Consider the following 27,793-nt stretch of genomic DNA (forward strand, 5'->3'; position numbering starts at 1 on the left):
GATGGTCAGCCGCCGAGGCGCGGCAAGATGCTGGATGGGCCCCTGCTGGCGCGCTGGCTGGCCGCGGCCTTCGCGCTGACGCTGCTGCTCGCCGCGCTGCGCCCCTCGGCCGCCTACTTCGGGTAGGTGCGGGCGGCGCGGGGACCGGGCGCGGGGCGGGCGGCCCAGGTGCGCGGGCCCCAGCCGGCTGGCGGGGGGCCGGCGGGTTGCCGGGCGCTGTTTGTTTGCGTCCTGGCGGCGCGGCGTGGGGAGAGGGGCCGGCGCACCCGACGACGGGCTGGCGGCGGGGCCGCGGTCCCCCGTGACCCCGGAGCCGTCGTGGCCGCGACGCGCGCGTGTGCGGGGCTCCCCAGAGTTCGGGGACCCAAGCTGGTCCTGGCTCCCTGTTAGGCCGCCGAGTTCTGGCGGAACGGCTGGAGCCTCCCCCGGCCCCTACCCACCCACCCGCCTTGCAGCTTCCCCCCTCCTTTCTCTCCTCGAGAAGTTAATTTAACAACAACAAAAAAAATACGTACAAAATCCAGATGTTCCTTGCACCGAGCCCCAAAGGAGGAAAAAAAAAATAACTCTAAGCTGGAGGCATTTATTTTTCTTGCGCTTTGCTTCTTACGGCCGCTCAGGCCCCGGCCCCGCGGGAGCGCGTCTGTGGGACCCGACCGGTGCACAGGGCCCGGCCGGGGCCGTGAACGCCGCCCCCCCCCCCACCCCCGCCGTCTCAGGGGTCGCCTCCGGGAGCGCGTCTCCGTAGTAGCAGTGTGCCTGTTTCCTGCGCGTCGCTCCCGGCCGTTCGCTCCTGCCCTGTACTTCCTCGCCCCTGTCCCCCAGATCTGGGATGTCCAGCCCAGAGACCTTTGGGGACCCTCCCTCGCTGCGCCACGCAGATGGGCACCCGGAGGTCCGGGGGTGGCACGGCGCCAGCACCCCCGCGGGGTCTCTGGACTCCTCTCCTGCTGCCCAGGCACCGCCCCTGGAGCCGCGCGGCCCACCCTCTAGCTCTGGCCCCTGCCCTGGGCGCCCCGTGGCTGCTTCTGGTCGCCGCCCTCCGCCCGTCACCTGTTCCCTCGCCCAGGGCCCGGACGCCGTCGCGCGGCGGCTGGCCGGCAGAGGGCCCCGTTGGTCCAGAAATGTGGCACCGTCAGGGCGGGGAGAGGCCACTGGGCTAGGAGCCCTGCAGGTGTATCCTGTTCTCAAAGAAAATAAAATATTTTCATGGGAAACTTTCCCTTTGTGTTTTTCTTTCCCCCCCTTCTCCTTCTGTTCCTTTCTCCTGGGTCGTCTTCCAGGGTCAGCTCCGTGTCTACTTCCCCTGGAGACCCCACCCGGCAGCCCTCTCCTGGCTGGGGCCTCCGCTGTGCAGAGGCTGGCACGCCCCTGCACGCCATCTGTGCAGCCTTTGCCTCGCCCTCGCGGGCAGAGGGAGGGTCAGAGGATGGCCGTCTGGCCGCAGGTCCACGGTGAGTCACGGCGGCCTGTTAGCCAGCTGTGCCTCCCCACTCTCCCGGCCCAGCCTCGGGTCTGTGCACCAGGCTTCAGACACACCCTGGGCTTGTCTGCTCCCAGCGGCTCCCTGCTGGCAGCCCCGCTCCTCCTGGGGAGGTCAGAGCCACAGAGGGGAGGTGGGGGTCTCGGGTCCTGGCTGGAAGCCCTCCACCCTTACCACGGGCAGCCTCCAGACTTTTTACCTCTGGGGAAGTTGTTGAGCTCTGCTGTTTAGTTCACGGGCCTGCGGGTGGGACATGGAGAAGGCCTGGTGCCCCTGTGAACTCCCCTGACCAGCCCTCTTGTCCAGCACGTTGGCCCCAAAGGCTGTCCTGTGCAGAGTGTACCAGGCAGATGTATGGCCAGGGGACAGCTGGCTCTGCTGGGGGCCCTGCCACCACCGTACCAGGCAGGAGAGCTGGGTTCTGTTTGATGGACAGAGGTCCTGGGGTGGGGTCTGCTGGGTGCCAGCAGGATGGGCAGAGAGAGTAGACTTTATGGGTCTTTGCCCAGCAAGCACCTCAGGGGTTGATTCCCAAGGTGGGGCCAGACCTGGGAAGAGAGGAGGGGGAAAGACACACTCTGGACCAGTCTGTGCATGGAGGCCCAGCCTTTCTGGTCAGCAGTGACTGGCTGGGCCTGGGTCTGGGGCCCTTTCTCCCGGCCCAGCAAAGTGGCAGGGGCTGAAGTGCCAGGGGAAGGAGATAGCCTGAGGTGGGCAGGGCAAGGCTGAGGCAGGGCCTGGGGCTGCGGCTAGGGTTGGAGCTGGAGCTGGGGCAGGGCTGGGGCTGGGGCTGGGGCAGGGTCAGTGCTGGGTCTGAGGCTGGGGCTGGACTGGGTCTGAGGCTGGACTGGGACAGGGACTGGGCCTGGACTGGGGTTAGGCTGGGGCTGAGGCTGGGGCTGAGGCTGGGACAGTGGCTGGGTCAGGGCTGGGGCTGGGACTGGGACAGGGGCTGAGGCTGGACTGTGGCTGAGGCTGGACTGGGGTTGGGGCCGGGGCAGACCTGGGGCTGGGGCTGGGGGCTTCCCTCCCAGCCTGGTGTGCAGAGTGAGCAGGAGGAAGGAGCTGGGATTCAGGTCCTCTTTCTCCCTTCCCCCTCTCGGAGAACTCTGCCTGGCACGGAGGCTCACAGGCAGGCAGGGCAGCTCCTGTTACAGGCCAGAAACCGAGAGAGGCTGGCCTGGGGTTGGGGGGGGGGGTGGTGGGGTGTCACGTGGGCGGTGGGAGCCCTCCCTGCCCCCTCCCCGAGGCTGCAACCTAACCCGGCCTGTTCCCATTGCCCTCCCAGCCTCTGGCCACTAGGCAGGACCCTCCGGGCCGCTGCCTGGCCTCGGGGAAGGGGCTCTTCCCTCTTCCTCAGTGGCCTGGCCCTGCTTCTTGGCGGTGTGATTAGCAGGTGGCGTTTCCATCTGGTTCTCCAGGGGCCTAGACGGCTTGGCCTGATGCCCTCCTGGAAGGAGGGGTGGCCTGGCTCCCAGCAGAATGGGGCTGGCCTGAGGTCTCCTGGCGAGTTTGGGAAACAGACTCAGACCCTTACCCCCCCATGCCCTGTGGACCTGGGTGGGCTGAAAGCTTTGCCTGCCCCTGCTTCTGGTGTTATAGGTGAGAACATGGAGTTGAGGAGTGATCTGTGTGTGCTGAAAATCTGTTCAGGAAGGGATGCCCCCAAACCCAGGGCGAGGAGCCCTGGTGCTCCCCCAAGCATGGAGCCAAGGGCTGGGTCCAGCAGAGCGGGGCCTGGGCTCCCTGGTACCTCGCTGCCCTTTTCTTAGAGATCCTGCATGTGCCAAGCCAGCCCCAGCAGAAGCCCCTGTGGCTGCCCGTAGACTTACATCCGGGGGCTGCTGGGGGAGTGGAGGCCTCAGGCTTCCCATGTGGGTCATCTTCAGAGAGCTAGGAAGGGCTGTCATGAGCCCTGAGGCCCTTTCTTGGGGTTGGCCCCAGCAATCTGCATTCTGTGGGTGACACTTGCAGGCTGGCTTGGGGGAGCAGGGCCCTGCTGGGAGGTCTGTCTGGTCCAGGCAGCCTGGAGGCCTGTATGGAGGAGGCTCCCCCAGCCAGGCCAGGCATTGGTGCGTGGGGTGCTCGAGGCAATGTCAAAGGCAGCTAAGGTGCTCTGGGCTGCAGTGAATGGGGCCTGAGGGCGTTTAGGGCCCACTGCCTTTCCGTGATTGAAATGGAACTCCTATCCCATAGAGTCACCCTGTTGGAGCCTGCGGTGCAGTGGTTTCTGGTACATCTACAAGGCTGTGCAGCCAGCACCACTATCTAATTCCAGAGCGTTCCATCACCCCAGAAACCTCATATCCTGCCTCCCCCCCTCCAACCCCAGCCCTTGGCAACTGCTAATCCACTTTCTGTCTCTGTGGATTTGCCTGCTCTGGATGTTTTACATAAGTGGAATCATACAGCACGTGGCCTTGGTGTCTGGCTTATTTCACTGAGCATAGCGTTTTCAAGACTCATCCACGTTGTGGCATGCATCCGTGCTTCATTCCCTCAGTGACCATGTTGTGTTCGATTGTGTGGATGCACAGCAGTCTGTTACGTGCACTCCCCTGCTGACCGACACCTGGCTGGCTTCCACCATTTGGCTCTTGTGATGCCGCCGTGGGCATCAGTGTACGAGTTCTTCTGTGGATGTAGGTTTTCAGTTCCCCGGGTATGTATACTGAGAGGTGGAATTGCTAGATCGTATGGTAATCACCATGCTACCCTCCCGCCAGCAATACAGAAATGTCCAGTGTCTCCACATCCTCGCTGGTTCTTGTTGATCAGCTCTGCCTTTTCTTCTAGCCATCCCAGTGGGTGTGGAGTGGTATTTCACTGTGCTCTGACTTGCATTTCCCTGATGATGGGCGACGTTGAGCATCCTTCATGGTCATGTTAGTCATCCATATGTTTTCTTTGGAGAAATGTCTACTCAGTTTCTTCGCCCAGCTCTTGGCTGGGTTGTGGGTCTTTGTTGTTGATTTGTCAGAGCTTTTTATATATGCAGAGGTTTATTCCTAGATGGAGGAGAACGTGGAGTGTGAGCCGGCACGCTGTCTCTCAGCTGTGCCTGGGCCTTCACAATGGGTCTCCCCCCCCCCCCCCCAGCATGACTGTGTGGTGAAGGTGGTCCTCTGTTTACTAGAGGCTTGTCTACGGGCCTGGTCAGGGGTTCTGGGGACTTGTATGGGAGCCTGCCCTGCCTTCGGGGCTGTTGTCATGGTGGGAGTGGCTGACTGTGCGTGCAAGGTCAGTGTCAGGAGGTGGCGGTGCCCCTCTGTATGAGCCTGGAGCCCAGCTGGGGGTTCTGTGTGGCTATGTGCCTATTGGCTGCTCAGAGGAAGGGCTCCCAGAGGGCTGTGTACTGGGGGTGGGGGCTCAGGCTCGCCTGTGGGGGAAGTCAGCCTCTCATGGTGAGGCCAGGGTGACCCAGAGCCCAGGGGGGCCGGGGTGGGGCTGGCAGAGAGGGAGGTGTCCCCTGTGTTTCCCCGGCTGGGGGCCAGGGGTGTGGAGCTAGAGCTGAGTGAGAAGCAGGCTGGGCCCATGGTGTCCACAGACCCACCTCAGGACGGACGTGCCCACAGTAGTCCTGCAAGGCCCCAGCTCCAGCCTTTGGAAGGGAGGCCATGGAGTGGGCTCAGCTCTGCAGTCAGAGCTGAGCAGGAGGGCAGGCCCAGGCCTTCTCTGCAGTGTCCAGGCAGCCGAGTGGCCAGCAGGGAGACTGTGTGGCCCCTTGGAAGTGGCCCTGTGGGCAAGGGGGCACGTGGGGTGGGCTGGACAGACTGGAGGGCACTGTGTGGAGGGGTTGGGGCAGGTGTGGGGAGGCAGGTGGACAGGGGTAGGGATACGCCCCTGCATCTCTGCTCTCCAGACTCTGTCCCTCCTCCCTGCCATCCTGACCAGTCTCCTCTGTGGGGCCTGTGGCCCCCCAGCACAGAGACCAGTAGAAGCAGGTGCTAAGTGCCAGCCCAGCCCAGGCCTCTGGGCTGGGGGCCTCCTGAGGCCTCGTGGTGAAGCCTGAGGTGAGGAGGAAGCCACTGCCACCTGGCCCCCCTCAGCTGTGGGAGCAGATGTCCTGCCACAGCCGGCGGCCGTCTGGACGGGGGGACAGCTGGCCTAATCTCGCCCCCATCCTCTCCACTGTGGCCGGGACCCAACTCTGCAGATGAGGGCACTGGTGGGACCCTGCTAGGGCTTCCAGGGTGGCCCTGGCCCAGGGCGCCACCCGCGGCCCGTCCCTGGGGGCCCCACCATGTCCAGGACAATAGCAAAAGTGTGTGGGTAGCTTTTCTCCTGGAAAAGAATGCACACACACAATTTCTCCCGGGGGGCTATGGGACCTGGACGCAGGATGAGCGATGAGCTGATAAGGGGCCTGGCTTGGTTTTCCTGGTTGCAGAAAAATGACACCAGTCAGCAGGGCCAGCACCCGGCCCTCTTAATCCGGGCCTGGAGGGGCACTGGCCCCTTTGTGTATTGTCCTGGTGGGCAGTGCCTGTCCCAGCTCGGCAGGCCCAGAGGGGTATCAGTGGAAGCACAGTTGTCTGGGAGGTGGGCGAGGCCAGGCCCCTGCTGGCAAGTATGCCTCTGGAGGGTGGTGAGCAGGGCTGTGGGCCTCTGCCCTGCTTGGGGTCTGTGTCAGGAAACCAGCATGGCCTAGCGGGCCCCTCCGTACCTGCAGTGCCTCTAGGGAGCCCCGAGTGCTCCAAAGTGCACTGGGCAGGTGTGTCCGAGGCTCTGCTCCCTCGCTCTGCACTCAGAAGCCTGGCCTGGGGTCTGAGGGGCTGCTGCATCAGGCTTCCCAGTCCCCCTCCCCGCCCCCGCTGGCCCTGACGTCCCCAGCTACACGAACGGTGGGCTCAGCCTGAGACCTGTCTGATGGCCGTTCAGTGGGCTGTGTGCTGAGGGGCAGGGCGTGCCTCTGGAGCTCCCAGGGCAGGGGTGTGGCTGGAGGGCTGGGAGCACCCCCTGGTATGGGTGGGGAAGCTGGGGGCCTGAGGCCGGGGCGGATTGCGGGGTGGCTCATCGTTAAGGGGCCTCCGTGGGCTAGCAGGCGGCAGGTGGCCGTGCAGGGGCCTCCACAGGAGGGCAGCGCCGACCTGGGTGGCGTGCTGGCCGCCCGGCTCCGTGACCCGCGGGCCCGGCCTGCCGTCCTCCCCTGCCCCTCCCAGCGCGGTTCCTGGCTGGCCTGGCGCCTCTGGCCGCAGGAGGAAACCCAGCCGCCCAGCTGGCAGGCCGTGCACCTCGAGACTGGCGGCCGGACGAGGGAATGGAAAACGGCAAGCCTCAAGCTGCGTTTGTTTTTCTTAGCGATACCTGAGGTAGATGCGGCCAGGGAAGTGGTCTGGCCCGGGAGAGAGGCTGCCAGGGGCTCCCAGACCAGAGCACGTCAGAGCCGGCTCCCTCGTGGACAGACAGAGCCGCCGCAGCCGCCCCGGGGCCCTCCCCGTGTCCCCGGCTGTGCTGGGCATGTAGGAGGCCAGCTCCGGGCAGGAAGGTGGGCGCCAGGGGCCTGCCCCACGTCCTGCCTGGCCCTGCTTGTGAGCTCCTTCGGACTCTAGCTATCTGGGAGGCCCAGGGCCATGGCACAGCCTGGCTGCTCCCTCGTCTCCCCTCGCCTGCCTGTGACTTGGGTCCTGGACGGCCTCAGTCGCTCTCCTGGGTGCCCATAGCCTGCCCTGCTGGCCGGTGGCCAAAGAGGCCAGCTGACTGGTGGCCTTCAGGGCCTGGGGTCCCAGGGGCTCTGTTTGTCCTGGCGGTTGCTAAGGGTGGACAGGGACATTTCTGTTGGGCTCGGGGACCCCAGGCCTTGTGCAGTGGAGTTTGCTGAGTCCTGTGTCCCCCTGGCCTGGGAGCATCCACTATGCATTCTCACCACCCCTGTGTGGACACAGCCTGTTGACAAGGGAGTGGAGAGGGGGTGCCCTGGAATGTGGGGAAGTAGAGTGTCGGCAGCTCTTATAGAAGTGACAGCTGTCATAAACACAAGGGTGCTCACCACGCTCCTGCTCTGGTTACCATGGCCTGTGGCCCCTGCCTCCTTCTTGGTGGGCCTGGGCATCAGATGGGCGAATCAAGCTGCAGGGAGCCCCCTGGCTCTGGTGGTGTCTGCACCCACCCCACCATATCCCCATGTCCCCTGCGCAGGGCCGAGTCAGGCTGCAGGGAGCCCCCGGCTCTGTTGGTGTCTGCACCCACCCCAACGCACCCCCACATCCCCTGAGCAAGGCTGAGTCAGGCTGCAGGCCCCAGGAGGATGGAGGGTTAATCTCAGAACCAGTTTCTCCGCATTGGAATTTGTTTTGAATTCGATTCGCACAGAAATTAAACGCTGTCTGGTGGGGCTGAGGTTCCTTGGCAGCGCGCTGTGGCTTCTGGAACTCCGGCCTCTTCTCCCTCCGCCCAGCCCTGGGAGCTGGGTTTGTGGGCAGGGTGGCCCTTGGGGTGGCCGGGCCTGCTGGCAGGAGGAAGGGCCATTGGAATCCGCCTGGCCTCAGAGCTGGAGGAAGCAAGCACTCTGGGGACCGGCCAGCTGCCGGCTCCTGCTGAGGACAGGGACATCCCCCATTCCTTGCTGGCAGTGCCGCCCTGCCCCCTGGCTGTCCGAGGGGGCAGGTTTGGGAGTGTGTGACCAACTAGGTGCTCAGAGGGGTGGCCCCATCCCCAGGCCGCCAGCATGCCAGTCTCAGGCCCCTCCTCGGAAGGGGACAGGCTCCTAGACTTGGCTGTGTCTGTCCTGGGTTCTTTCCAGGCCTGCTGGGACTAGGGTGGGGTCTCCTTGGTGTCACTGCAGGCTGATCAGGAGGAGGGGCCCTAAACAGCACAAAACCCAGTGTAGGGAGGCCTTGTCTCGAGACCCTAACCTTCATTACATCTACTAAGGCGCTTATTCCAAAAAAAGCACATGTCAAGGTCCCAGCGGATGTGAACTTGGGGACATGTGCCCTCTGTCTGTCACGTATGGTGAGCAGCACAGGCCAGGGGTAGTGGGGCAGGCATGTGTGGAGGTGCCTTTCTCTGTGGGCCTCCCCAGCTCTGTCAGCGGACCCAGAGTGGAGTGTCACAGGCCGAATGGGAGCTCTCAGCATGCTTCCAGGGAGGAGATAACCTTGGAGTATCCACAAGGAGTAAGAAACCGCAAAAACTGACCCAGCAGGTTTGGAGAAACCAAATGGGACTGGGGGGAAGGTGTACGTCGTTGAAAGCGGATTTGAAATAGCTGAAGAGAGCCAGTAAGGCAGATGATGGGGCAGGAGACTCATGTGGAGTGTGGCCTGTGTTGGCAGAAATGTGGAGAACCAGAGGCCAGAGGCCAGATTCAGGGACTGGGTGGCCAGGGGTCCTGTTTGCAGAGAATGGCAGAGCATTTTCCAAAAGTCTCAGAATTTGTCAGGGTCACGTGCAGGATTCAGGAGGCGCCGAGTCATCCTAAACAGAGAAAACAAAAATACTTCCAGAACATGAACTAGAAGCATAAAACACCCAAGACAAGGAACCATAAAAGCAGCCTGGGCCAGCAGATGCAGATACTGTGGGAGGCTGGTCAGCCTGGTGGTGAACCTCAGAGCAGAAATGCACACAGTGCATGGCAGGCTGGGGACTTGCCCAGGGAAGTGAAATACAGACCTTTACAGACAAGCTGCAAGATGCTCAGAAGGCCACTGTCCAGGAGCCGAGGAGTGTCCAGCATCCTGTTGGGTCCTCACAGTGGAACTAAAATACACGACGGCCTGTAATTTGGGAGTGGGGTTCACAGGCTTGTGTCCTCAGGCCTGGTATTGCCCACCACTGGACGTGGCTAAGCCACAGACGTGTGCAGTTGTGAGGGTGGCTGTGAAATAGCGGCAATGCAACATGAAGGTTCAAATCACCAGGGGGAGATGGGTTATCAAGGAGTAACTGGAAAGGAGGCAGGAGAGGAGACAAAGTGAAACGGGGCGGACCTGTGGAGGAAATACCAGCCGTGTGGCTGAGGAGACCGGGGTCCTAGCCAGGGCCTTGGTCTGATCACTGGCTCTGTGACAGGACAGGATGTAAGCATAGACAACGTAGGAGGTCAGGGAGAGAACACACCACCTCAGTGGACCTTGAGGGAGTTTCACTGTGACCCAGGCTCTGCATGGTGACCTGGGTTATGATCCAGGCTCTGCATAGTCTCCAGGCTGTGACCCAGGGTCTGCACAGTGACCAGGGCTGTGATCCAGGCTCTGCATAGTCTCTAGGCTGTGGCTCAGGATCTGCCTAGTGACGTTGGCTGTGACCCAGGCTCCACATAGTCTCTAGGCTGTGATCCAGGCTGATGCACCGTGACCTGGGCTGTGACCCAGGCTCTGCATAGTCTCAGGCTGTGACCCAGGATCTGCATAGTGATCTGGGCTGTGATCCAGGTTCTGCACAGTGACCTGACTGTGATCCAGGCTCTGCATAGTTTCCAGGATGTGACCAGGGTGTGCATGGTGATCTGGGCTGTGTTCCAGGCTCTGCACAGTGATCTGGGCTGTGACCCAGGCTCTGCATAGTCTCCAGGCTGTGACCCAGGGTCTGCATGGTGTTTTGGGCTGTGATCCAGGCTCTTCACAGTGACCTGGCTGTGACCCAGCCTCTGCATAGTCTCCAGGCTGTGACCCAGGCTCTGCACAGTGACCTGGTCTATGACCCAGGCTCTGCATGGTGACCTGGGCTATCTGGGGCTGTGATTAGGGCTGTACACGGTCTTTGGGCTATGAACCAGGCTCTGCATGGTGACCTGATTCTGAAGCAGGAGGTGCAGAAGTGGAGAGAAGCCTGGATGCAGTCAGCAGCGGTTGGTCACAGATTTGAGGAAAAGAACAGTAAGCTAAAGCCAAACATGGCAGAAGGAAGAAAACAGAAGCCGTGCGAAAACCAACAAAGTACCAACTGTGCATTAGAGATGAAGGGTCCCTCTCTGGGAATTGCTGAGGAGTCTGGTGTGGTGGGAGGGCTCAGTGCGGTTGCATCCTGCTGCTGGGAAATCGCTACAGATTCTGCAGACAAGAGTAGGGGATGCTGAGCGCTTTCCTGCCAACCAGGCTGCAAATTCTGAGGCAATGCAGAAAACCAGAGGAGTAACAGAAACTCGAGACAGAGAAATACTGAGTCTGTTGTGAGTAGGGAAGCGGGTTAGTGGTCACGATCTGACAGTTCCCTCAACAATGGTGACTAGCACTTCTGCTCCTTGGTGGACACCAGCGTCCACGCACAGATGTGCACGGGAGGGGCAGCGGTGGCTTGCGCATGATGGCGAAAGGGTGGATGACTCAAGTCCACCGCCCAAGGACAGGTGAGCACAATGCGGTCTGTCCATATGGTGACACACAGCAACATGGACATGCTGTCAGCACAGGAGCCCTGTCACCAAAGGCCACCTACCGTATTTGTCTGAAACATCCAGGACAGGCTGATCCATAGACACAAAGTACATTAGTGGTGGCCAGGTGCAAAAGAATAGGTTTGTCTCTGAGCCAATGAAATGCCCTGAAATTGACTGGCCGTGTTTGCACGCATCTGTGAAAATGCAGCAAAACACTGAATTGTGGACTTAAATGGGTGAATTTTGTGGTATGCGAGTTGTATGTCAATAAAACTGGAAAAGAGGAGAGGAAAAAAAAAGAAAAGTAATTGGATCAGCAGGGAGATCTTTTCATCCAGAAAAGGCCAGTCCTACCAAACAGTTAAGAAGATGTGATTTTGATGTGACTCATCTTCTGGGAAACTGAGACAGTGAGCGCTTTGCTAAGGCACTGAGACCCAGTGGGAAGAGCATGGAAGAGAAAATTACAAACACAGGTGCAAACGGCCTAGACCCGACATCCTCAAGGTACAGCTCACAACACAGAGGAAGGACAAAACCCCTTTCATCCGAGGCGTGCTGCACATTGGAAAATCCAGTTAGTGGCATTCCTGTTTTAGCAGAAAAATCACATGCCAACAGATGTAGGGACCACATTTGAGGACACTTGACATCCGTTTATGAGTTTTGAGCAGCTTGTAGCAAATGAACGGCCGAGGGGTCTTCTTTAACCTGAGCTGGGCGCCCAGGGGATACCCGACGAACTTGCCATGCTGGTCACGGAAATGGCCAGGGCTTCCTTCTGAGAACCAGGACACAGACAGGGAGGCCCGCTGTCCTCACAGACCCTTGGGTGGGAAGGGAGCGTTTCTGTGCTGCCGCAATAGAGTGCTGGCTCTGCAGACAGGTAGGTTCCCCGGCTTTGGCCTCTGATGCTCTAACCACCTGTAGGGTGTCCGTGTCTCCGGAGAGCCAGGTCTGGGTGGTAGAGATGCAAGTTTGGGTGTGTGGACAGGGTGAGTAGGGGGAGGGTCCCCACTTCCTGGCACTGAGGTGGCAGAGATGTGAATTTGGGCATGTAGATGGGGTGAGCGGTGGGGAGGGTCCCCGCTTCCCGGCACTGGTGCCCGTGGGTCTCTCTCACCTTGGGGCCACACCTGCACACAGGTGCCCTGAATGACTCTATGCTGGTGGGTGGCCACGGAGCTGGGGTGGGGGGGCTCTGGGCCCTGCATGGTAGTTGGCAGATTCTGCACCGTGGCCGGAAGGCAGGAAGGATGGCTGAGGATAGAAAAAGAAAGCCAGCAGCCTCGTCTCTCTGCAGACCGCACGACCATACACAGAGGTGAAAACCATCAGAGATGAATCAGCGCACGTGGCTTGTGTGCTGAAGGCCAGTTGGACGTCAGATCAGTTGTGCCTCTGCTGGAATCCAGGACTGGCCAGCACAGGGCTGACCTCGGTGGGAGTACCTGTAGGTCCCCAGACTGCAGCAGCAGGGAGAGGCTGTGGGTGCCCCAGCAAGCCCATCTCATGTGTCAGCCTTGCCGAGTGGGTTCTCAAGTGTCCTGTGCAAACACAGAGCCAGCACATGCCTGCTGGACCTGCTGGAAGGAGCTCCCGACACAGTCCCAGTAAAACACCAGCCCAATGACCACCGGCCAGGGCAGAGCCCAGAACAAGGAGCCTGCAGAAGGCCGCTGGCCCCGCCTGGCTTGGACAGAGCACTGGTGTGCCTGCGTTTAGGAGACGGTGTTCAGGACATTACAGGAGGGGCAGGCCTGCAAAATGAGATAGGAGAAATGGCACACACAGAAGAAAGTTGTGCAGTAAAGAGGGTTAGTGTCTGGGAGGACACTAAAAAGTGCCTGACGAGGTCACCGTGGGGATCAGAGCGTGGTCCCCTCTGACTCGGCAGGAGGGACTTGGGGGATCCCAGTGTGAGGCTGCGAAACATTTCCGTGCGTTATCATGTCTTTGAAAATGCCTGAATGTCACCAAGTGCCGTGCTGACATTTAGACCTCCTTAGGATTTATTTCCTGGTGGGAGATAGCCCAGCACTGGGAGGAGCTTGCCCGATGGGACGGGGATGGGGTGCTCCTTGCCTGCCCAGGAGGCCGCTTGCCTGCAGACAGCCTGCCCAGCCTCACCCCCTCCACGGCCACCTCTGCCAGGCTGGATGCCTACTGGCAGGGGGCAGCTGCATTGAGCCTGGAGGCAGGTACACTGTTGTGGGGTGGGCAGTGGGGCCGGGGCCTGGAGTGCTCTGTGGCCTGGAAGGTACAGATTCCAGAGACGGGTGTGTGGGAAGAGGCCAGCACATAGGGCTGACGGTTGTGTGTGGAGTCGTGTGGTCTTGAATAGCCCACACGTTGTCCCTTGCATGTGTGCCAAGCTCTTGGGCTGCGGAGAGAGGAGTGAGCTGCATATGTCCCCGGGCTCCTCTGCTCTGGGCTCCCCATGGGTGCAGGCCCTCTGGGGGCACGGGCTGTGGGCTGTGGCTTGCTGATGCCTGCAGACTCCATGGCATGGGCGGCCCATTGTTCAGCCGGCCCTGGTCTTTTCATGCAACAGTGGGTGTCGGGGCAGCGTGTGAGCGAGACACCTTTGGAAAGAGAATGGGGTGAATTTCATAGACATATGAGTTCAGAAATCCAGCCACGGGGGGAAGACCTCTTCCCCGTGTCCACAACAGCCCTCAACCTGTGCTCCTTTGATGACTGGAAAATAACACCAGGGCGGTTTTACTCTGTGTTTCTGAGTGGGGCGGAGCCACGTACAAGTTCTCACAAATGCGCTCCACCCTGGAACTGTGTGGCCACATCCCATGGCCATGTGCAGCTGGTTCCTTTGGTTGCTGATCTGCAGGAAAGGGGTCTGTCCACACCCACACCTCCATACAGAAAGGCAGTTGGCTCTTGGTCTGGGATCCAGCTCGCAGGATCTCCCCTGATGCGGGACTCTGCTGCTGTGCACGGTAGACCCTCTCACACTTAACCGTTTTTCTGGGCCTCTGGATTCTGGGTCACATGGAAAAGAGCCTTCCGTGTTCCAGGAGTGTTTTATGACCCTCTTGCCTTTTGTCTGGCACTTCTGAGGGTTCCTCTCCGTGTTTGGGTTTCTGTCCTGGGTGTCCATGCTCACTGATGCCCACCCCGTTCTCTGCACCCCATGTACTGTCTGCCTGCTGGCACCTCTGTGAGGGTCTGTCCCCTGCCACTGCAGCCCCAGGCTGGTCTCAAGCAGAGTGCACCCCAATAGTTAAGGAGGCCTGAGGCAGAGGCCAGCCTCAGTGAGGACACAGACTGGCCCTGGGTACGTGTGGGGACCCCCTCCCTCAACCCCCCCATGTGCAGTGAGGACGCAGCCTGGCCCCGGATGTGTATGTGGGGACCCCTGCCCTCAGCTCCCACGTGCAGTGAGGACACAGACTGGCCCTGGGTGTGTGTGTGTACCCCCGCCCTCAGCCCCATGTGCAGTGAAGACGCAGGCTGGCCCCGGGTGTGTGTGGGGACCCTGTCCTCAGCCCCCACATGCAGTGAGGACTTAGGCGGGCCCCAGGTGTTTGTGGGGACCCCCACACTCAGTCCCCACATGCATTGAGGATGCATGTAGGCTTGCCCCAGGTGTGTGTGGGGACCCCTGCCCTCAGCCCCACACATGCAGTGAGGACGCAGGCTTGCCCTGGGTGTGTGTGGGGACCCCATCCTCAGCCCCCACGTGCGGTGAGGATGCAGGCTGGCCCTGATGCCCCAAGGCAGGCTGGGAGGTGGGCTCGCCTGCCATCCCTCCCCCTCCCCACACCCACAGCTGCTGTCACCAGCACAGCCCCAGGTACCCCTGGGCCAGCCTTGCTGTGGTTGGTCCTGTTGGACACAGGCATATTTTGGCACCAGCCTAGAGCTGGGTTAATCTCGGAGAATCCAGTCTGGGGGCTGTGCAGGTTGTAGGCTGCAGCCCTTCCGGTGTGTGGCGGCACGCCGTTGTGGGCACAGCTGTTGACATTCCTGTCTGGGGACACGTCTCCGTCGTGTGAGCTGCCTTTGTGTGGGGAGTGTGGCTCTTCCACTCTGCAGTGTGGGGTCCCCAGGCCCCTGCCTGCCCTGGCCCAGCTCAGCTGTCCTTGTGCTCAGGGCCGCTTGAGCTCAGGCATGAGACCTAGAAGTGCACGAAGTGACCCCTGCCATGTCCCCATGCTCTGAGGCAGGATGCCCTGACCCCGGGATGGGAACTGGGGGTGCAGGTCGCTGAAGCTCACAGGTGCCTTCTCCCCAGAGGCCTTGCTGCCCGCATGGAGCCTGTCTGTGCCTTGCGGACCTTTGTGGTTCCTCCAGCCCATACTCTCACTGGTCACAGCACACCAGTTGGTCCTCCTGGCTCAGTGTCCCCAGGCATGTGCTGTGCAACATGTGTATGGACTCAATCAGGTGGGAACATGCCTTGGGCTCTGCTCACTGACACCCTGGGCTTCTGGGACACTTGTAGCCTGGCTCTCCTACAGCTCAGGGCTCAGCCCTAGCAGCCCATTGGTGCCATGCTAGCCCAGAACACCCTGGGGTGTCCTCCCAGGGTGCTGGCCAGCCCCTTGCGCCCACTGCACCTGAGTGTGAAGAGGATGGTTCTTCCCGCTCTGTGTCCTTCATGGCTTTACCCTCCAGGGTCTTTTGCAGGGATTCGTTTCTCCCACCTGCCTGCCTACTCCCCTCCATGCCCCATGCCCTCTGCTTTGGCATCCCTGCAGGCTTGCTGGGCTCCTGCCTGGGCCTCCTTTGGGCCTGGTTCCCAAGTCTCAGCACCTTGGCCTCCTGCCCTTGGGGAGCTGACCAGGAAGGGCAAGGCTGGTGCTGCTCCGTCAGGAACGTGGGTCTGGGGTCCTTAGGGCAAGGATCAACTCTGCCCTGTACAGGCTCTGCCCTTGGCAGGGTACATTCCTATCCCCCCAGCACACTCTGGCCCCCCAAGCCCAGGCAGGGCCAAGGAGAGGCCATGCTGCGGTGTGTGCAGGGCAGGGGAAGGGAGGGGCCTTGGAAGTCATTACCCTAGGTTGTCCCCAGAGGAGCCTGACCTGCTGTGTCATTGCTGGGTCCATCCAGCTTCTAGGAGCACCTGCCTGGGCACCTTACCCTGCAGAAAGCTGCCAGGAGCCAGCCCAGTGGCCACCATGCCCTTGAGGGGGCTTTTGAAGGGCAGCAGTAAGAGGGATGGGACATGATGTGGGGTGTAAGTGTCTGAGAATACTGGAGCCCCTGGCTCCTGTGGGTCACTGGGGTGCAGAGGCTTGTTTCTTGTGATGCTCATGTCAGAGGACCGGAGCCCCACCCGTGTCTAGTTGGGCACCTCTCCTTCCTGAGGGCTGAGGGTCTGGGTGTGCCTAGAGCCCGGATGTGGCATCACCTGTGTGGGGACATTGAGATGTGTCTGAGCACAGAACAGGCAGGAGGTCAGGACCAGTCGGACCCTGGGTGGAACAGCTGAAATGGGGGTTGGGGGGACCTGAGAACAGGTGACTGACTCTGAAGGTCAGGGCCTTGGCTCAGATCAGAGGGTCAGAGCTGCAGGGGAACCAGGAGCCAGCTCTGGGCCTCCCCTGGGTTCGACCGGGAGCTCCTCAGTGGCCCAGGAGTTCCTGGAGACCCTACTGGGACCTGCAGGGCCATCTGTACATGCTGCAGGAGAGCAGGGAATGAGCCAGGACCCTCTCCCAGAGGCCACAGGGCCATTGTGGGGTTGAGTCACTGCAGCTTTGGGCGGCAGTGGGTGGGGGTACTGGAGCAGCAGTACATGCTCCAGCTGGGTAAGCAGACACAGGAGTGGGTGGGGCAGAGTGTTGGATGTGGTCCCCTTGTGGCCTGGGTTCCTGTACCCCTCCCTGCCCTGTCCATCTGTGCCCTTGGCCCACCCCTGTGCTGGGCTGGCCTGAAGGTGCGTGTGCGTGTGCGTGTGTGTGTGTGTGTGTGTGTGTCTGTCTGTCTCTCACCTCGGGCGTGGCCCTCACCCTGGCATCTCTGTACCCAGGCTAACGGGCAGTGAGCCCCTGACCATTCTCCCGCTGACCCTGGAGCCGGAGGCCGCCGCCCAGGCACACTACAAGGCCTGCGACCGGCTGAAGCTGGAACGCAAGCAAAGGCGCATGTGCCGCAGAGACCCGGGGGTGGCCGAGACACTGGTGGAGGCGGTGAGCATGAGCGCACTTGAATGCCAGTACCAGTTCCGGTTCGAGCGCTGGAACTGTACCTTGGAGGGCCGCTACCGGGCCAGCTTGCTCAAGCGAGGTGAGTGCACTAGAGGTAGGACCTTCTGAGCAGGTCTGCACCCCTAGGACATCGTCCCTTCGCTGGGTCCCAGGGCACCTGGGGGTAGGGTGCGGAGATGGGGGGTTGCTCTGTGTGGCTCGTCCTCCGCTCCATCCACCCCTACATGCTGACTGGTCCCTTGTCCCCCACTACCGCACCCGCCTGTAGCTCCACCTTCCTCCCCACACTGCCCTAACAGCCAGGCCCCTCCCTCCTGCCCCGCCCCTCCTGGGGAACAGTAGCTGGCAGCACGGGGCGCATTTGGGCAGCTTTGACAGGGTGCAAGGCAGCTCTGATGGCTGTTGCCACATGGTGGTGACCAAGGCCCAGCGGCTGGGCATGAGGGGCAGAGGTCCAGCTGGTGCTCCGAACAGGGAGCCTGCCTTCTCCTCTCTCCTTGCGCTCTGATCTGAGACTTCAACAGCCTTGTTTAAAAACTGAGGACCTGAGGGGCAGGGCAGGGCTCGCCAAGTCCCGGAGAGAATCTGGTGGGTCGGAGACGCAGTCTCTGATCCCTGGGCAGAGCCTAAATCTCCATGCACTTGGAATTCTCTCTACCCCGACACATCATGTGCCTGGAGCACATAGGAGCGCCTCGTACCCCCGGGGGCACATGGCGGTCCAGGCAGGGATGCCCCACCCGCGGTGCGCACCCGCAAGGATCCTGACTGCAGACCCCGCATGCTGTCAGCATTCGGGGCTCCAGCAGCACCTGAGTGAGGTGGGGGTTGCTCCTGCCTGCTCACCCATCTGCTCTCCCTGCGCCCCCACAGGCTTCAAGGAGACCGCCTTCCTCTACGCCATCTCCTCGGCCGGCCTGACGCATGCGCTGGCCAAGGCGTGCAGCGCAGGCCGCATGGAGCGCTGCACGTGTGATGAGGCCCCCGACCTGGAGAACCGGGAGGCCTGGCAGTGGGGCGGCTGTGGGGACAACCTCAAGTACAGCAGCAAGTTTGTCAAGGAGTTCCTGGGCCGCCGCTCAAGCAAGGACCTGCGAGCCCGCGTGGACTTCCACAACAACCTCGTGGGTGTGAAGGCAAGCGGGGCGGGGCGCGGGGCAGGGCATGGGGCCAGGGGCGAGGACTCGGGGTGGGGAGTGGGCATGGGCGGGGTGCAGGGCGTGGCATGGATGTGGGGAGTGGCATAGGTGTGGGCGGGGCATGGGAATCAGACATAAGCATGGGCGGGGCGAGGGGGGGCATGGACATGGGGCGGGGTGAGGGTGGGGCATGGGGCCAGGCACAGGCCTGGGCGGGGCCAGGGGCCTGGACTCGGGGTAGGGTGTGGGCATGGGCGGGGTACAGGGCGGGACGAGGGGGTATGGGGTGGAGCATAGGTATGGGCAGGGCATGGGACCAGGCACAGACTTGGTGGGGGCAAGGGGTGGAGCATATGGGTGGGGTGGAGCATGGGGGCGGGGCATGGGAGCAGCCGCTAGTGCTCAGGACCCGCAAAAGTGGGGGACAGGGCTGGGGGCTAGGAGGAGGTGCAGTATTGCCGCCTCCGGGTCTGTGTTCCCGGCATGTGGTGCCAGCCGGGGCCCTGGAGTCTCCTTACCTTTGAGTGTCGTTTTCTTACGGAGATACTGGTTGTTGTGGAGGGGGCGGGGGACAGACTTGTAAGGTCTTTAGCTAGGCCCTTCTGGGGGCTGCTGGCTGCAGGCTGGCTGGACCTGGGGGTACCTGGCTCCCGGCCATCCTTCACCCTCCCTGTAGCCCCTTAGCTCCTGGGCCCACACCAGTGGAGGAGGCATGAGTGCTGTCAGCTTCACTGCAGACAGAGCACCCCGTCCCCTTAGTCCTCACACAATGCGGACCACCAAGGGCCCCCCGAGGCTCTGCCTGGCCTGGGGATGGTCAGGGGCTCTGCGTGCTCACCAGGCAGCCCCCAGGATGTGGAGCCCCAGCCTGGGAGGGGGCCAGGTAATTAGAGCCAGCCCTGATCTGAGCCCCTCTTTATTGAGAAACCAGACTTCTGAGTCTTGCACTTATTAAAGAATCAATTTCCCCCTTTTTATTCGGAGCCCTTGTCCCTCCTTCTGCCCTCTGCAGAGGGGTGCGGGCAGATTAAATCCCCAAGGCGAGGCTATTTCTTTTCTTTTGCATTCTCTCCTTTGTAAGCTATTAATGAAAAGTCAGAATATGGAAAGTGCTCCATTAGCTCTGCCGGGCCTGGGTAAGCAGCGTTTTAATTAAATTTGTCCAGGTTTCTCAGCAGAGTGTCATTAAATGTGACTCTTCTATTGCCGGGCCAGAGGGCAGCCACATTTCCTAATCCCCCTCAAGCCAGCCAGCCCTCCCTGAGGGCAGCATGGGAGTTCAGGCCTATCCTGGGATGGGGCCCACTAGAGAGGGCCTCCTCCGCTCTCTGCTGCCAGGGACCCCAGTGTGGGTGGTCAGGCAGGAGGCCCCTTAGGGCAGCTCTGTGCGTGTGTGTGGAAGTGGGGGTACCGTCCCTCCCCTCTGGGGCTGACCTGGAAGATCCGGGGGCCAGTTCTGCCAACTGGGCCAGCTAACTCGTTTCTCCTCACTTCTCCAGGAAGTAGGCTAGTAGGCTGCTGAGCCCAGACTGGGGGGTCCTGTTGGGGCATTGACAGCAGGGCTAGAGGGGAGGCTTGCTCAGTCCCTTCAGAGGGGAGCCCTGGATGCAAGGAGGGAATGTCTCCACGGGGCCACAGGTGCTGCAGTGGCCACTCTGGAGGCCATGGTACTGGATGTAGGGCTTCTGTCTGGGGACATCTGTGGCTTGGAGGTGGAGGGACAGGTGCAAGAGCCAGGAAGTCTGGGTGATGGGTAGTGGTGGTCCCCCAGGCTGGGCTTGGATCCGGGGGAGCTGTGTGGTCGAGCCCCTCTGGGGGTCATCTGCAGGGGCTGTGCCCAGCCTCTCAGTGTGGCCCTCATGCTCAGCCCCCTCCCCTACCAGGTAATCAAGGCCGGGGTGGAGACCACATGCAAGTGCCACGGCGTGTCAGGCTCCTGTACTGTGCGGACGTGCTGGCGGCAGCTGGCACCCTTCCACGAGGTGGGCAAGCGCCTGAAACACAAGTACGAGACAGCACTCAAGGTGGGCAGCACCACCAACGAGGCCACCGGGGAGGCCGGTGCCATCTCGCCGCCTCGGGGCCGGGCTGCAGGGACAGGAGGCAGCGACCCGCTGCCCCGCACGCCAGAGCTTGTGCACCTGGACGACTCGCCCAGTTTCTGCTTGGCCAGCCGCTTCTCCCCGGGCACCGCCGGCCGGAGGTGCCACCGGGAGAAGAACTGCGAGAGCATCTGCTGTGGGCGTGGCCACAACACCCAGAGCCGGGTGGTGACACGGCCCTGCCAGTGCCAGGTGCGCTGGTGCTGCTACGTGGAGTGCAGGCAGTGCACCCAGCGTGAGGAGGTCTACACCTGCAAAGGCTGAGCCCCGGGGCCGGCCAGGCTGCTGCAGGGGGAAGAGGCCGTGCACCCAGTGTGAGGGGTCTACACTGCAAGGGTTGAGTCCCTGGGATGGGGCCCCCAGCACACTTGGCACATGGTGATGAGAGCCTGGGGATTGGCTGGGTTTGCTGTCCCTGCCTCTTTGTCCGTACTCTCAAAGACCCAGAGGCGGGAGGTGGCCCTGGTCTGGCCCCTGCATCCCCTCTGTCCGCGCCCCACCCCCACCCCCATGACCTGAGAGCGTGGCACCATGCTTTCCAAGCTGTGTCCGTCCCTGAGAGGCCAGTTCCTGCGAGCGGCACCCTTCCCTGCTCTGGGCTCCCTCTGAGGAGCACCGGGTGCACCTTCGCGGCCATACAGGGTCTCTGTGTGGCCGCCTGTGGGCTGTCCTGCTCCAGCACTGGCTTAGAGAGTCAAACCACTAGGAGAGAGACAGCCCGGCCACCCAGCCGCGGGGGTCACTGCTGTCCCCTCTGACATGGAGCACTTCTCTTGGGAGTGATGTTGGTGACTGTTAAATTATTTTTATTTAACTAATATATAATAATTATTATTTCCATCCCTGCCTTGCCTCAGGCTTGTGGCTCCCCCTCCTCTTGGTGGTGCCCAGTCTGGAGGGTCCCCTTCGTCCCTCCCCTCTACGCCCCCTCCTAACCTCTTTGCCTGATCTGCTTTGTCGTTTGAAACCACTAAATCAAGAGGGATGTTGCTGTTGTTGTTTTTAAAGTAATAAAGCAGGTTGTGTGTGGACACTGCCCTCAGGGCTTCTGGAAGCCAGGCCCCTATACCCAGCTGCCCCCAGTGAGACTGTCCTGGGAAGTGGGTGGACCCCACTCTGGGAGACTTTGGCACGCACCCCAGCCACTTTGGTGTAGGTTTTAAGGCCTGGGGTGGCAGCCAGTGGCCTGCCCTCCCCCCAGGGGTGGGCACAGCAGAGGGGAGGGGCCAGCCCCTTGAAGGGTTCATTTCCTAGCTTGCTTTGTGTTACTGCGGGAGGAGGCAGACGTGAGGACGCATGTGGATGGAGAGAATCTGGGACTAGGATTTGGCAAAAGGCGGGCTGTTCTCTCTGGCCACTCTGTTGTCTTTGCAGGGAAGGAAAATGGATGGGCTACACTGACCTGGCTTGGTTTGAGTGTGTGTGCACATGCGTGCATATGTGCAAGACTGTACGTATGTGTAGTGTGCTTGCATAAGTGTGTTTGGTTTTGTGTGTATACGTGTGCACGAGCACACGTATGTGTGAAGTATGTGTGCATTTATGTGCATGCATGCGTGAACACGCTTGCAGGTTTATGCGTGAGCACGTGCGTGAGCAAGTCTGAAGTGTGTGCATGCATGAGACTGTGTCAGCATATGTATGTGTCTGCAGAAGTGTGCATGTGAGCACAGGGGGCTTGTATGACACATGCATCTGTGCTGTGTGTGTGTGTGTGTGTGTGTGTGTGTGAGCATGTGCATGTAGCTACGCATGCATGCTATATATGTGATGTGCATGTGCATGTGTGATGTGCATGCATGCATGCATGCATGTGGGTGAATGTGTAGCCACATGTATCTGTGGTGTGTGTGCCTGTTCTGGCTGTGTTGATGGTCAGTGGTCAGCTGGGGCGTGGCCTCCGCTCAGTGCCCTCCCTCAGCATGAGGCTGTCCTTCCCACTTTGGTGTGAATGGCAGCCTTGGCTCCTAGATCCTTTGGCTCTGGGCCTGCCCTGCTCAGGCTCTGTGGCTGTGCTCTGGGTGGGTACAGAGCTGGGTGGCGGTGCAGACACAGGAACTACTGAGTGAGGGGGTTCCTTGGAGTTCCGTGGGCTCCAGGAACCCTGGGGACTGTGTTTTTAAAAGAAAACCTATTTATGTTGATGTGGGTCTCTTGGTCCCTGTTCTATAGTGTAAATAGTGAAGTCTATTCTGTGGTTCAGAGAACATCCCGTGAATGCCTGCATGCTGAGAGGGTGGGGGCCAGGGGCCCAGAGTGGGTGCAGCCACACCCCCGTGACAAGACTGGAGCTCAGTCACTTCTGGGTCTGGAAAGGCAGCAAGTCGGAGGAAGGATATTTTGTTAACCAGATACCACATTTAGCTCTATGTCATAATATAAAGGGAAGTATTTTTTTAAACAAGGCAGACTGAAAACGTCTGCTGGCTGGTCTGTTTATATATAAACATATATCAGAATATCTTGCTAAGCAAACTCCTCCTGACTGATCCTCTGGTCAGCGTGCTGCTCTTCGTGCAGGAGAGCCTCTAGAAGAAACTGTGCCCAGGGGTCAGCCTCTCTGGGACGGGGCAGGGGGCGGGCCACAGGGCTCAGCCATGCTGAGGGCCAGGCGGGTCCCGGCCACCTGCTCCCTGCCAGCCACACACATGTGGACTCCTGGCTCGGTTTGGGAGGTCCGGGTAGGCTAGGGGGAGAGGGGCATTCACACACGAGAACCCTCGTGCGAGCCTATCGATTTCTCTACCTCATCTGTATAGCGAGTAGGTGTGTACTCGAGTGACTTGGAGAATGTATTTATTTAACGGCTTTGTGTAACAGAACAGAAACGAAATGGACACTAAATAAATGTATTTTAAATTATAGCCCCATCTGAGTCTGCTGCCTTCAGAGGGGTTCTGGAGGGCCAGAGGGAGGAGGAGGGCCTGAGGCAGGAGGACCTGAGGGAGGAGGAGGGCCTGAAGGAGGAGGAAGATCTGAGGGAGGAGGGGGGGCTGAGGGGGGAGGAGGATCTGAGGGAGGAGGAGGGCCTGAGTGAGGAGAAAGACCTGAGGGAGGAGGAGGGCCTGAGTGAGGAAGAGGGCCTGGGGGGGGGGAGGAGGAGGAGGGAGGAGGAGGGCCTGGGGGAGGAGGGGGGCCTGAGGGGGGAGGAGGACCTGAGGGAGGAGAAGGGCCTGAGGGGGAGGAGGGCCTTAGGGAAGAGGAGGGCCTGGGGGAGGAGGAGGGCCTGAGGGAGGAGGGTGAGGGGAGGAGGGCCTGGGGGAGGAGGGTTTGGGAGAGGATGGGGGCCTGGGGGTGAGCCTGAGGGGGAGGAGGGCTTGGGGGAGGTGGAGGGCCTGGAGGAGGAGGAAAACTTGAGGGAGGAGGGCCTGGGGGAGCAGGGGGGCCTGGGGGAGGAGGGCCTGGAGGAGGAAGGCATGGGCGTCGGCCCCAGGGGGAGGAGGGCCTGTGGCATGGAGGGGGGCCTTGGGGAGGAGGACCTGAGGGGGGCCCAAGGAGGTACAGGCTTTAGGGAGCAGGAAGGCCTGGAAGGCTCAGCACGGCCCAGCTGGCTCCAGAGGGGAGGGCGCTGTCTCCCTGTTCATGGTGGCGAGGCTCCAGCCACACTGTTCAGGGGCCCCATCTGAGGTCCCAGGGATCTGCTGACGGGCTTGTGTCCTGCTCCTTCCAGCTCAGCCTCCGCTCCCAGCATGCCCTCTAGCCTGGCTCTCAGTGGTGGTGGGGGGCCGTGTGAGCCTGGAGACCCTAGTCTGCAGCAGTGGGCTGGTCAAGGTCCCATCCCACTTCCCACTGGAGCAAACGACCACACGGGGGTCTCCCAGATCTAGAAGCCAGAAGATCAAGCTGTGGGCCTCAGAGACTCTGGGGAGGGTCCTTCTTGCCTCTCCCAGGTGCTGGTGCCCCAGGCAGTCCTGGGCTTCTGGGCACTGCACCCCAATCTCCACTTCTGTCTCTTTCCCTTCTTTCCCTTTCGGACACCTGTCATGGGACGTGGGACGTGAGACCCACCAGACTACGCAGGATGCTCTCGTCTTGGGATTGCTAATCAAGGCTGCAAAGACCCCACCTCCAAATAAGGTCATAGCCTGAGGTTAAGGTGGGTGTGAACTGGGTTGGGTGGGTGGGGGGCACCTGAGAAACCGGGGACCCTGATGGGGGAAGGAGTGAGCTGTCCGTCATGTGGGGCTGGGCTGGGCAGGGCAGAGCACACCCCTTCTCCTTCTGGGGTGACTCTTCCCTCCTCACCCAAGACCCACGACCTTTGGGGGGCAGTGAGGAGAGCCCTTGAGCTGCCGGGGGACAGGCCCACCCCTCCATGCCCCTGCCCCTGCCATCCTTTCCCTGCTCTGTGGGGTAGTGACCCAGTGTGTCTGAGAGCCCCAGCTGCTGGGTCTCTCACATGGGCCCCTCTATCTGCATGTCCACCTGCTGGGTCTGGGGACTTCCAGGCATAGCACATCCTCCCTCAAAGTGGTCCCCAGGCCCCTGCCCCTCTGCTGGCCTGTCTTCTCTTGAGCCTACCTGTGTGACTCCGTAGCTGTGACATGCCTTGCAGGACCCCTGGGGCCAACCTGTGTGACCCCGTAGCTGTGACATGCCTTGTAGGACCCTGTGGCCCCTTTCCTGGAAGGTTGCCTCCCTGCAGCCTCAGTTTTTATCTGTGACCCCAGACCCCCCAGGAGAGGGGTTGGCACAGAGCAATGTGGGATTATCTTCCTAAGCCTGGTACTGGAGCAGAGGGTTGTGGCACCTCCTCTCTGTCCCATGGACACTGTCACTAAGAAGGTAAGGGGCAGCTCCTGGTGCCAGACCTTCCTCCAGGCTGAAGATGGGGCCCCTCAGCTGGCCACTGGGTTCTGTGGTGAGGGATGGGGAGGGTACAGGGTGGAGGGAACCTGGGGGGCCCATGGGAGCGGTTCCTCCTCACTGCACAGGGTGGAAACTAGGGCCTCCTGCCCAAACACTGATACTGAGGTACGGGCAGGGGCTCAGGCCTGGGCGGGCAGGGGCTGCAAGTGGCCCAGGCCAGGGAGCAGGAGGGAGGACAGGGCTCGTGGGGCAGGATGGGCTTCACAGGCCACTGTGCACTGCCTTGCACCAGGACTTACCCTCCTCTCGCCTGGGGTGCACAGCCACCTGCCAGGAGCCCTCTCTGGACACCTGGGTCTCCCCTCTGTCCTGGGCTCTGTGTACGGTGGATATGCTCTGTGCATCTGGCCTGTGTCTGCATGTGTACGTGTGTGTGTGTGGATGGGCTGTGTCCATGCATCTGTCTGTGCATGGGTGTGTATGTGTGCCTGTGTGTCTGTTCACATGTGTGTGTCCACACGTGTGTATGTGTGTATCTGGGTTGTGTGTGTGTGGGCATGTGTGAGCACCGTGAAGACGAAGTGCTGGGCTGTCACTCTCCTCCTTTTCAGCCACCCGCCTTGCCTGCTGAGTGGCCACTGGGGCCTTTCCCGCCCCATCTCTAGCCTCCTCCAGCTGATGACCTCCTGCTGGTCCTGCCTAGAGCCTGAGATAGAGGGCCTGCCCAGTGTGACTGTGGCAGCCAGGTGGGTAGAGACACCGCAGGGGCTGCAAGGTACTTCCTGCCCTCCTGGGGCAGGCAGGAAGCCTGGGAACTTCCAGAGTTCAGGGCATCCCTGTGGCTTGCTGGCAGGGCCACCTGGGGTGAGGAGGGCAAAGCAGAGGAACCCCACAGGACTCAGGGCTCCGGCTGGGAGGCTGCTCAAAGCCACTCCCAGCCCACTGGCCCTGGTGCCATTCACAGGTGGGGAGACAGCTCAGGACACACAGGTGGCCACAGGCAAGTCGGGCGGCAGCCCAGCCTGGCCCTATGGGGCGGGGGTAGGCGCGGGAAGCAGGAGATGGCTGCGGGATTAGGTAAGAAGGCACGGTTAGGTAATGTCTCAGACGGGAAAGGTATCCAGCTGGATCCTGCCTGCTTTCCATGCTGACTTCAGAGACAGGATGAGGTGGAAAAGTGGATGGAGGAGAAAGAAGAGTGAGGAAGACAAGAAGCAGAGGGAGGGGAAGGAGGGAGGAGGCAGAGGAGGAGGGAGGAGCAGGAGGGGGAGGAGGAGGAAGAGGAGGAAGAGGAGAGAGGAAGGAGGAGGAGAGGGAGGAGGGAGAGGGGAGGAGAGGAAGGGTGGAAAGGCAAGCTAGTACCTGGACAGGCCACAGCAGGGCCGCAGGTCACCTCACTGTGGGACCTGGGGAGGGGGCCCCAGGACCACTGGGACCATGGGAGGCAATGCTTGCTGCCAGTGGGGCCGGGCCAGGCTGCACAAAGCAGGTGCTCAGGGAGCAGTCACTGAGGAATGGGAGAAGGAAGGCACCAGGAGGACTGAGAGCCCAGCGCACAGAGGGACTGGAAGCTTGGAGGTGGTGAGCAGGCAGTGGTCACCCTGGCCCTATCCCAGGGGGCACACAGCCCCAGCAGGGCCCTGTTCTGGGGGGGATCCCTGAGTCCATGGCCTGAGTGAACTCCACCCTCCTGAGACGGCCTGCAGCATGATGGGCTGGTGTGCTAGTGCCCTGGACGTCCTGCGGCTCGGCCTCCTCCATCTGCTGCCTCCACCCCACCTGGGCTTCCCCTGCCCCTCCCCCTGCCTGGCTGCTGTGCTCCATCTGGAAGCAGCCCTGTCCTCTGAGACCCTCCCCACTCACTGCCCAGGGGTTTCTCTCCTGGGATAGGATCCCATCAGCCCACTGTACAGCACACAGGTCATGGGGTGACACCCAGGCAGGACAGACACTGGGCAGAGCAGGGATGGGACAGTGTGCCTGGGGACCTCTGCTGCCTGAGCTCCTAGGCAGAAGGAGACCTCAGCCTGGGCACAGGTGTTCTGGTTCTGCACGATCTTGGCTCTGCCTGGCACCTGGGCCTTGGTTTCCCTACACATACCTTGGAGGTGAGGCTGGTGAGGCGGATGGTCATGGCTGCTTCATGACAGCCTGGGATTCTGCATTGGGCCAGGCCCAGAGGCCAAGTGTGAGGTGGAGCTGTGGGCTCAGGGTCACCTTCATGTCCTGGACCAGCATTGCCCCTTGGACAGAGTGGAGGAGGGGTCTAGCAAGTTGCCATGGAAACAAGACCAAACAAATAGTTCCCCCCCACACCCCCCCCACAACAGGCCTGCAGGGCCCCCGTGGCAATGACCTCATCTGCCCACCAACTCTGTGCTGTGGGGGGTCCTGGGCTGGCAGGGGAGCTGCAGCATCCCATGTTTGTGTTGGGCCCTTGTCCATGGAAACGGCTGGAACTTGGGGGGGATGGTGGTGTGCAGAGCCCAGAGGCTCCTGCTGTGGTTATTAGCTGGGCAGAGAGGGGAGGGGGAGGAGGAGGGCAGGAGGGGATAGGAGGAGAGGGAGGGAAAGGAAGGGGGGGAGGGGAAGAGGAAGGAGAGGGGAAGAGAGGGCAAAACGGAGGGGGGGAATGAAAGAGAGGGGTCAGGGAAGGGAAGAGGAGGGAGGAGGGGAAGGGAAAGAGAGGGGCAGGGGAGGGTAGAGGAGGGAGAGGGAGGGGAAGAGGGGAATGAAAGAGGGGGAGGGGAAGGCAGAGAAGGGAG

General features: G+C 61.3%; 1 protein-coding gene and 1 long non-coding RNA gene across 3 annotated transcripts; one reads left to right on the forward strand and one right to left on the reverse strand.

Annotated features, from left to right (window-relative positions):
• WNT9A (Wnt family member 9A) lies at window positions 1-21,930 on the forward strand. Of its 2 annotated transcripts, none has more exons than XM_042931757.1 (4): window positions 1-122; window positions 16,801-17,057; window positions 17,852-18,114; window positions 20,001-21,930. In XM_042931757.1, the coding sequence occupies exons 1-4, from the start codon at window positions 28-30 to the stop codon at window positions 20,481-20,483; spliced, it is 1,098 nt and encodes a 365-aa protein (XP_042787691.1). In that variant the 5' UTR covers window positions 1-27; the 3' UTR covers window positions 20,484-21,930. The 2 variants fall into 2 exon arrangements, with proteins under 2 accessions (XP_042787691.1, XP_042787700.1); XM_042931766.1 differs by having other exon boundaries at window positions 17,852-18,106.
• LOC122215877 lies at window positions 19,242-27,312 on the reverse strand. The gene is made up of 2 exons (XR_006200593.1): window positions 27,130-27,312; window positions 19,242-20,111 (listed from the first exon to the last, which is right to left on the reverse strand). It is a non-coding gene; the product is annotated as an uncharacterized LOC122215877 (long non-coding RNA).
• Between the last annotated feature and the right edge of the window lie 481 nt (window positions 27,313-27,793).

Source organism: Panthera leo, chromosome A1, assembly GCF_018350215.1.
Source record: "Panthera leo isolate Ple1 chromosome A1, P.leo_Ple1_pat1.1, whole genome shotgun sequence".
NCBI classification, from domain to species: Eukaryota; Metazoa; Chordata; class Mammalia; order Carnivora; family Felidae; genus Panthera; species Panthera leo.

Excerpts from the sequence above, each read along its gene's own strand:
- WNT9A (XM_042931757.1), top strand. The coding sequence starts at position 28 with ATGCTGGATGGGCCCCTGCTGGCGCGCTGGCTGGCCGCGGCCTTCGCG. Across the intron at positions 123-16,800 it reads CCCTCGGCCGCCTACTTCGG|GCTAACGGGCAGTGAGCCCC; the intron begins GTAGGTGCGGGC and ends CTCTGTACCCAG. Across the intron at positions 18,115-20,000 it reads ACAACCTCGTGGGTGTGAAG|GTAATCAAGGCCGGGGTGGA; the intron begins GCAAGCGGGGCG and ends CTCCCCTACCAG.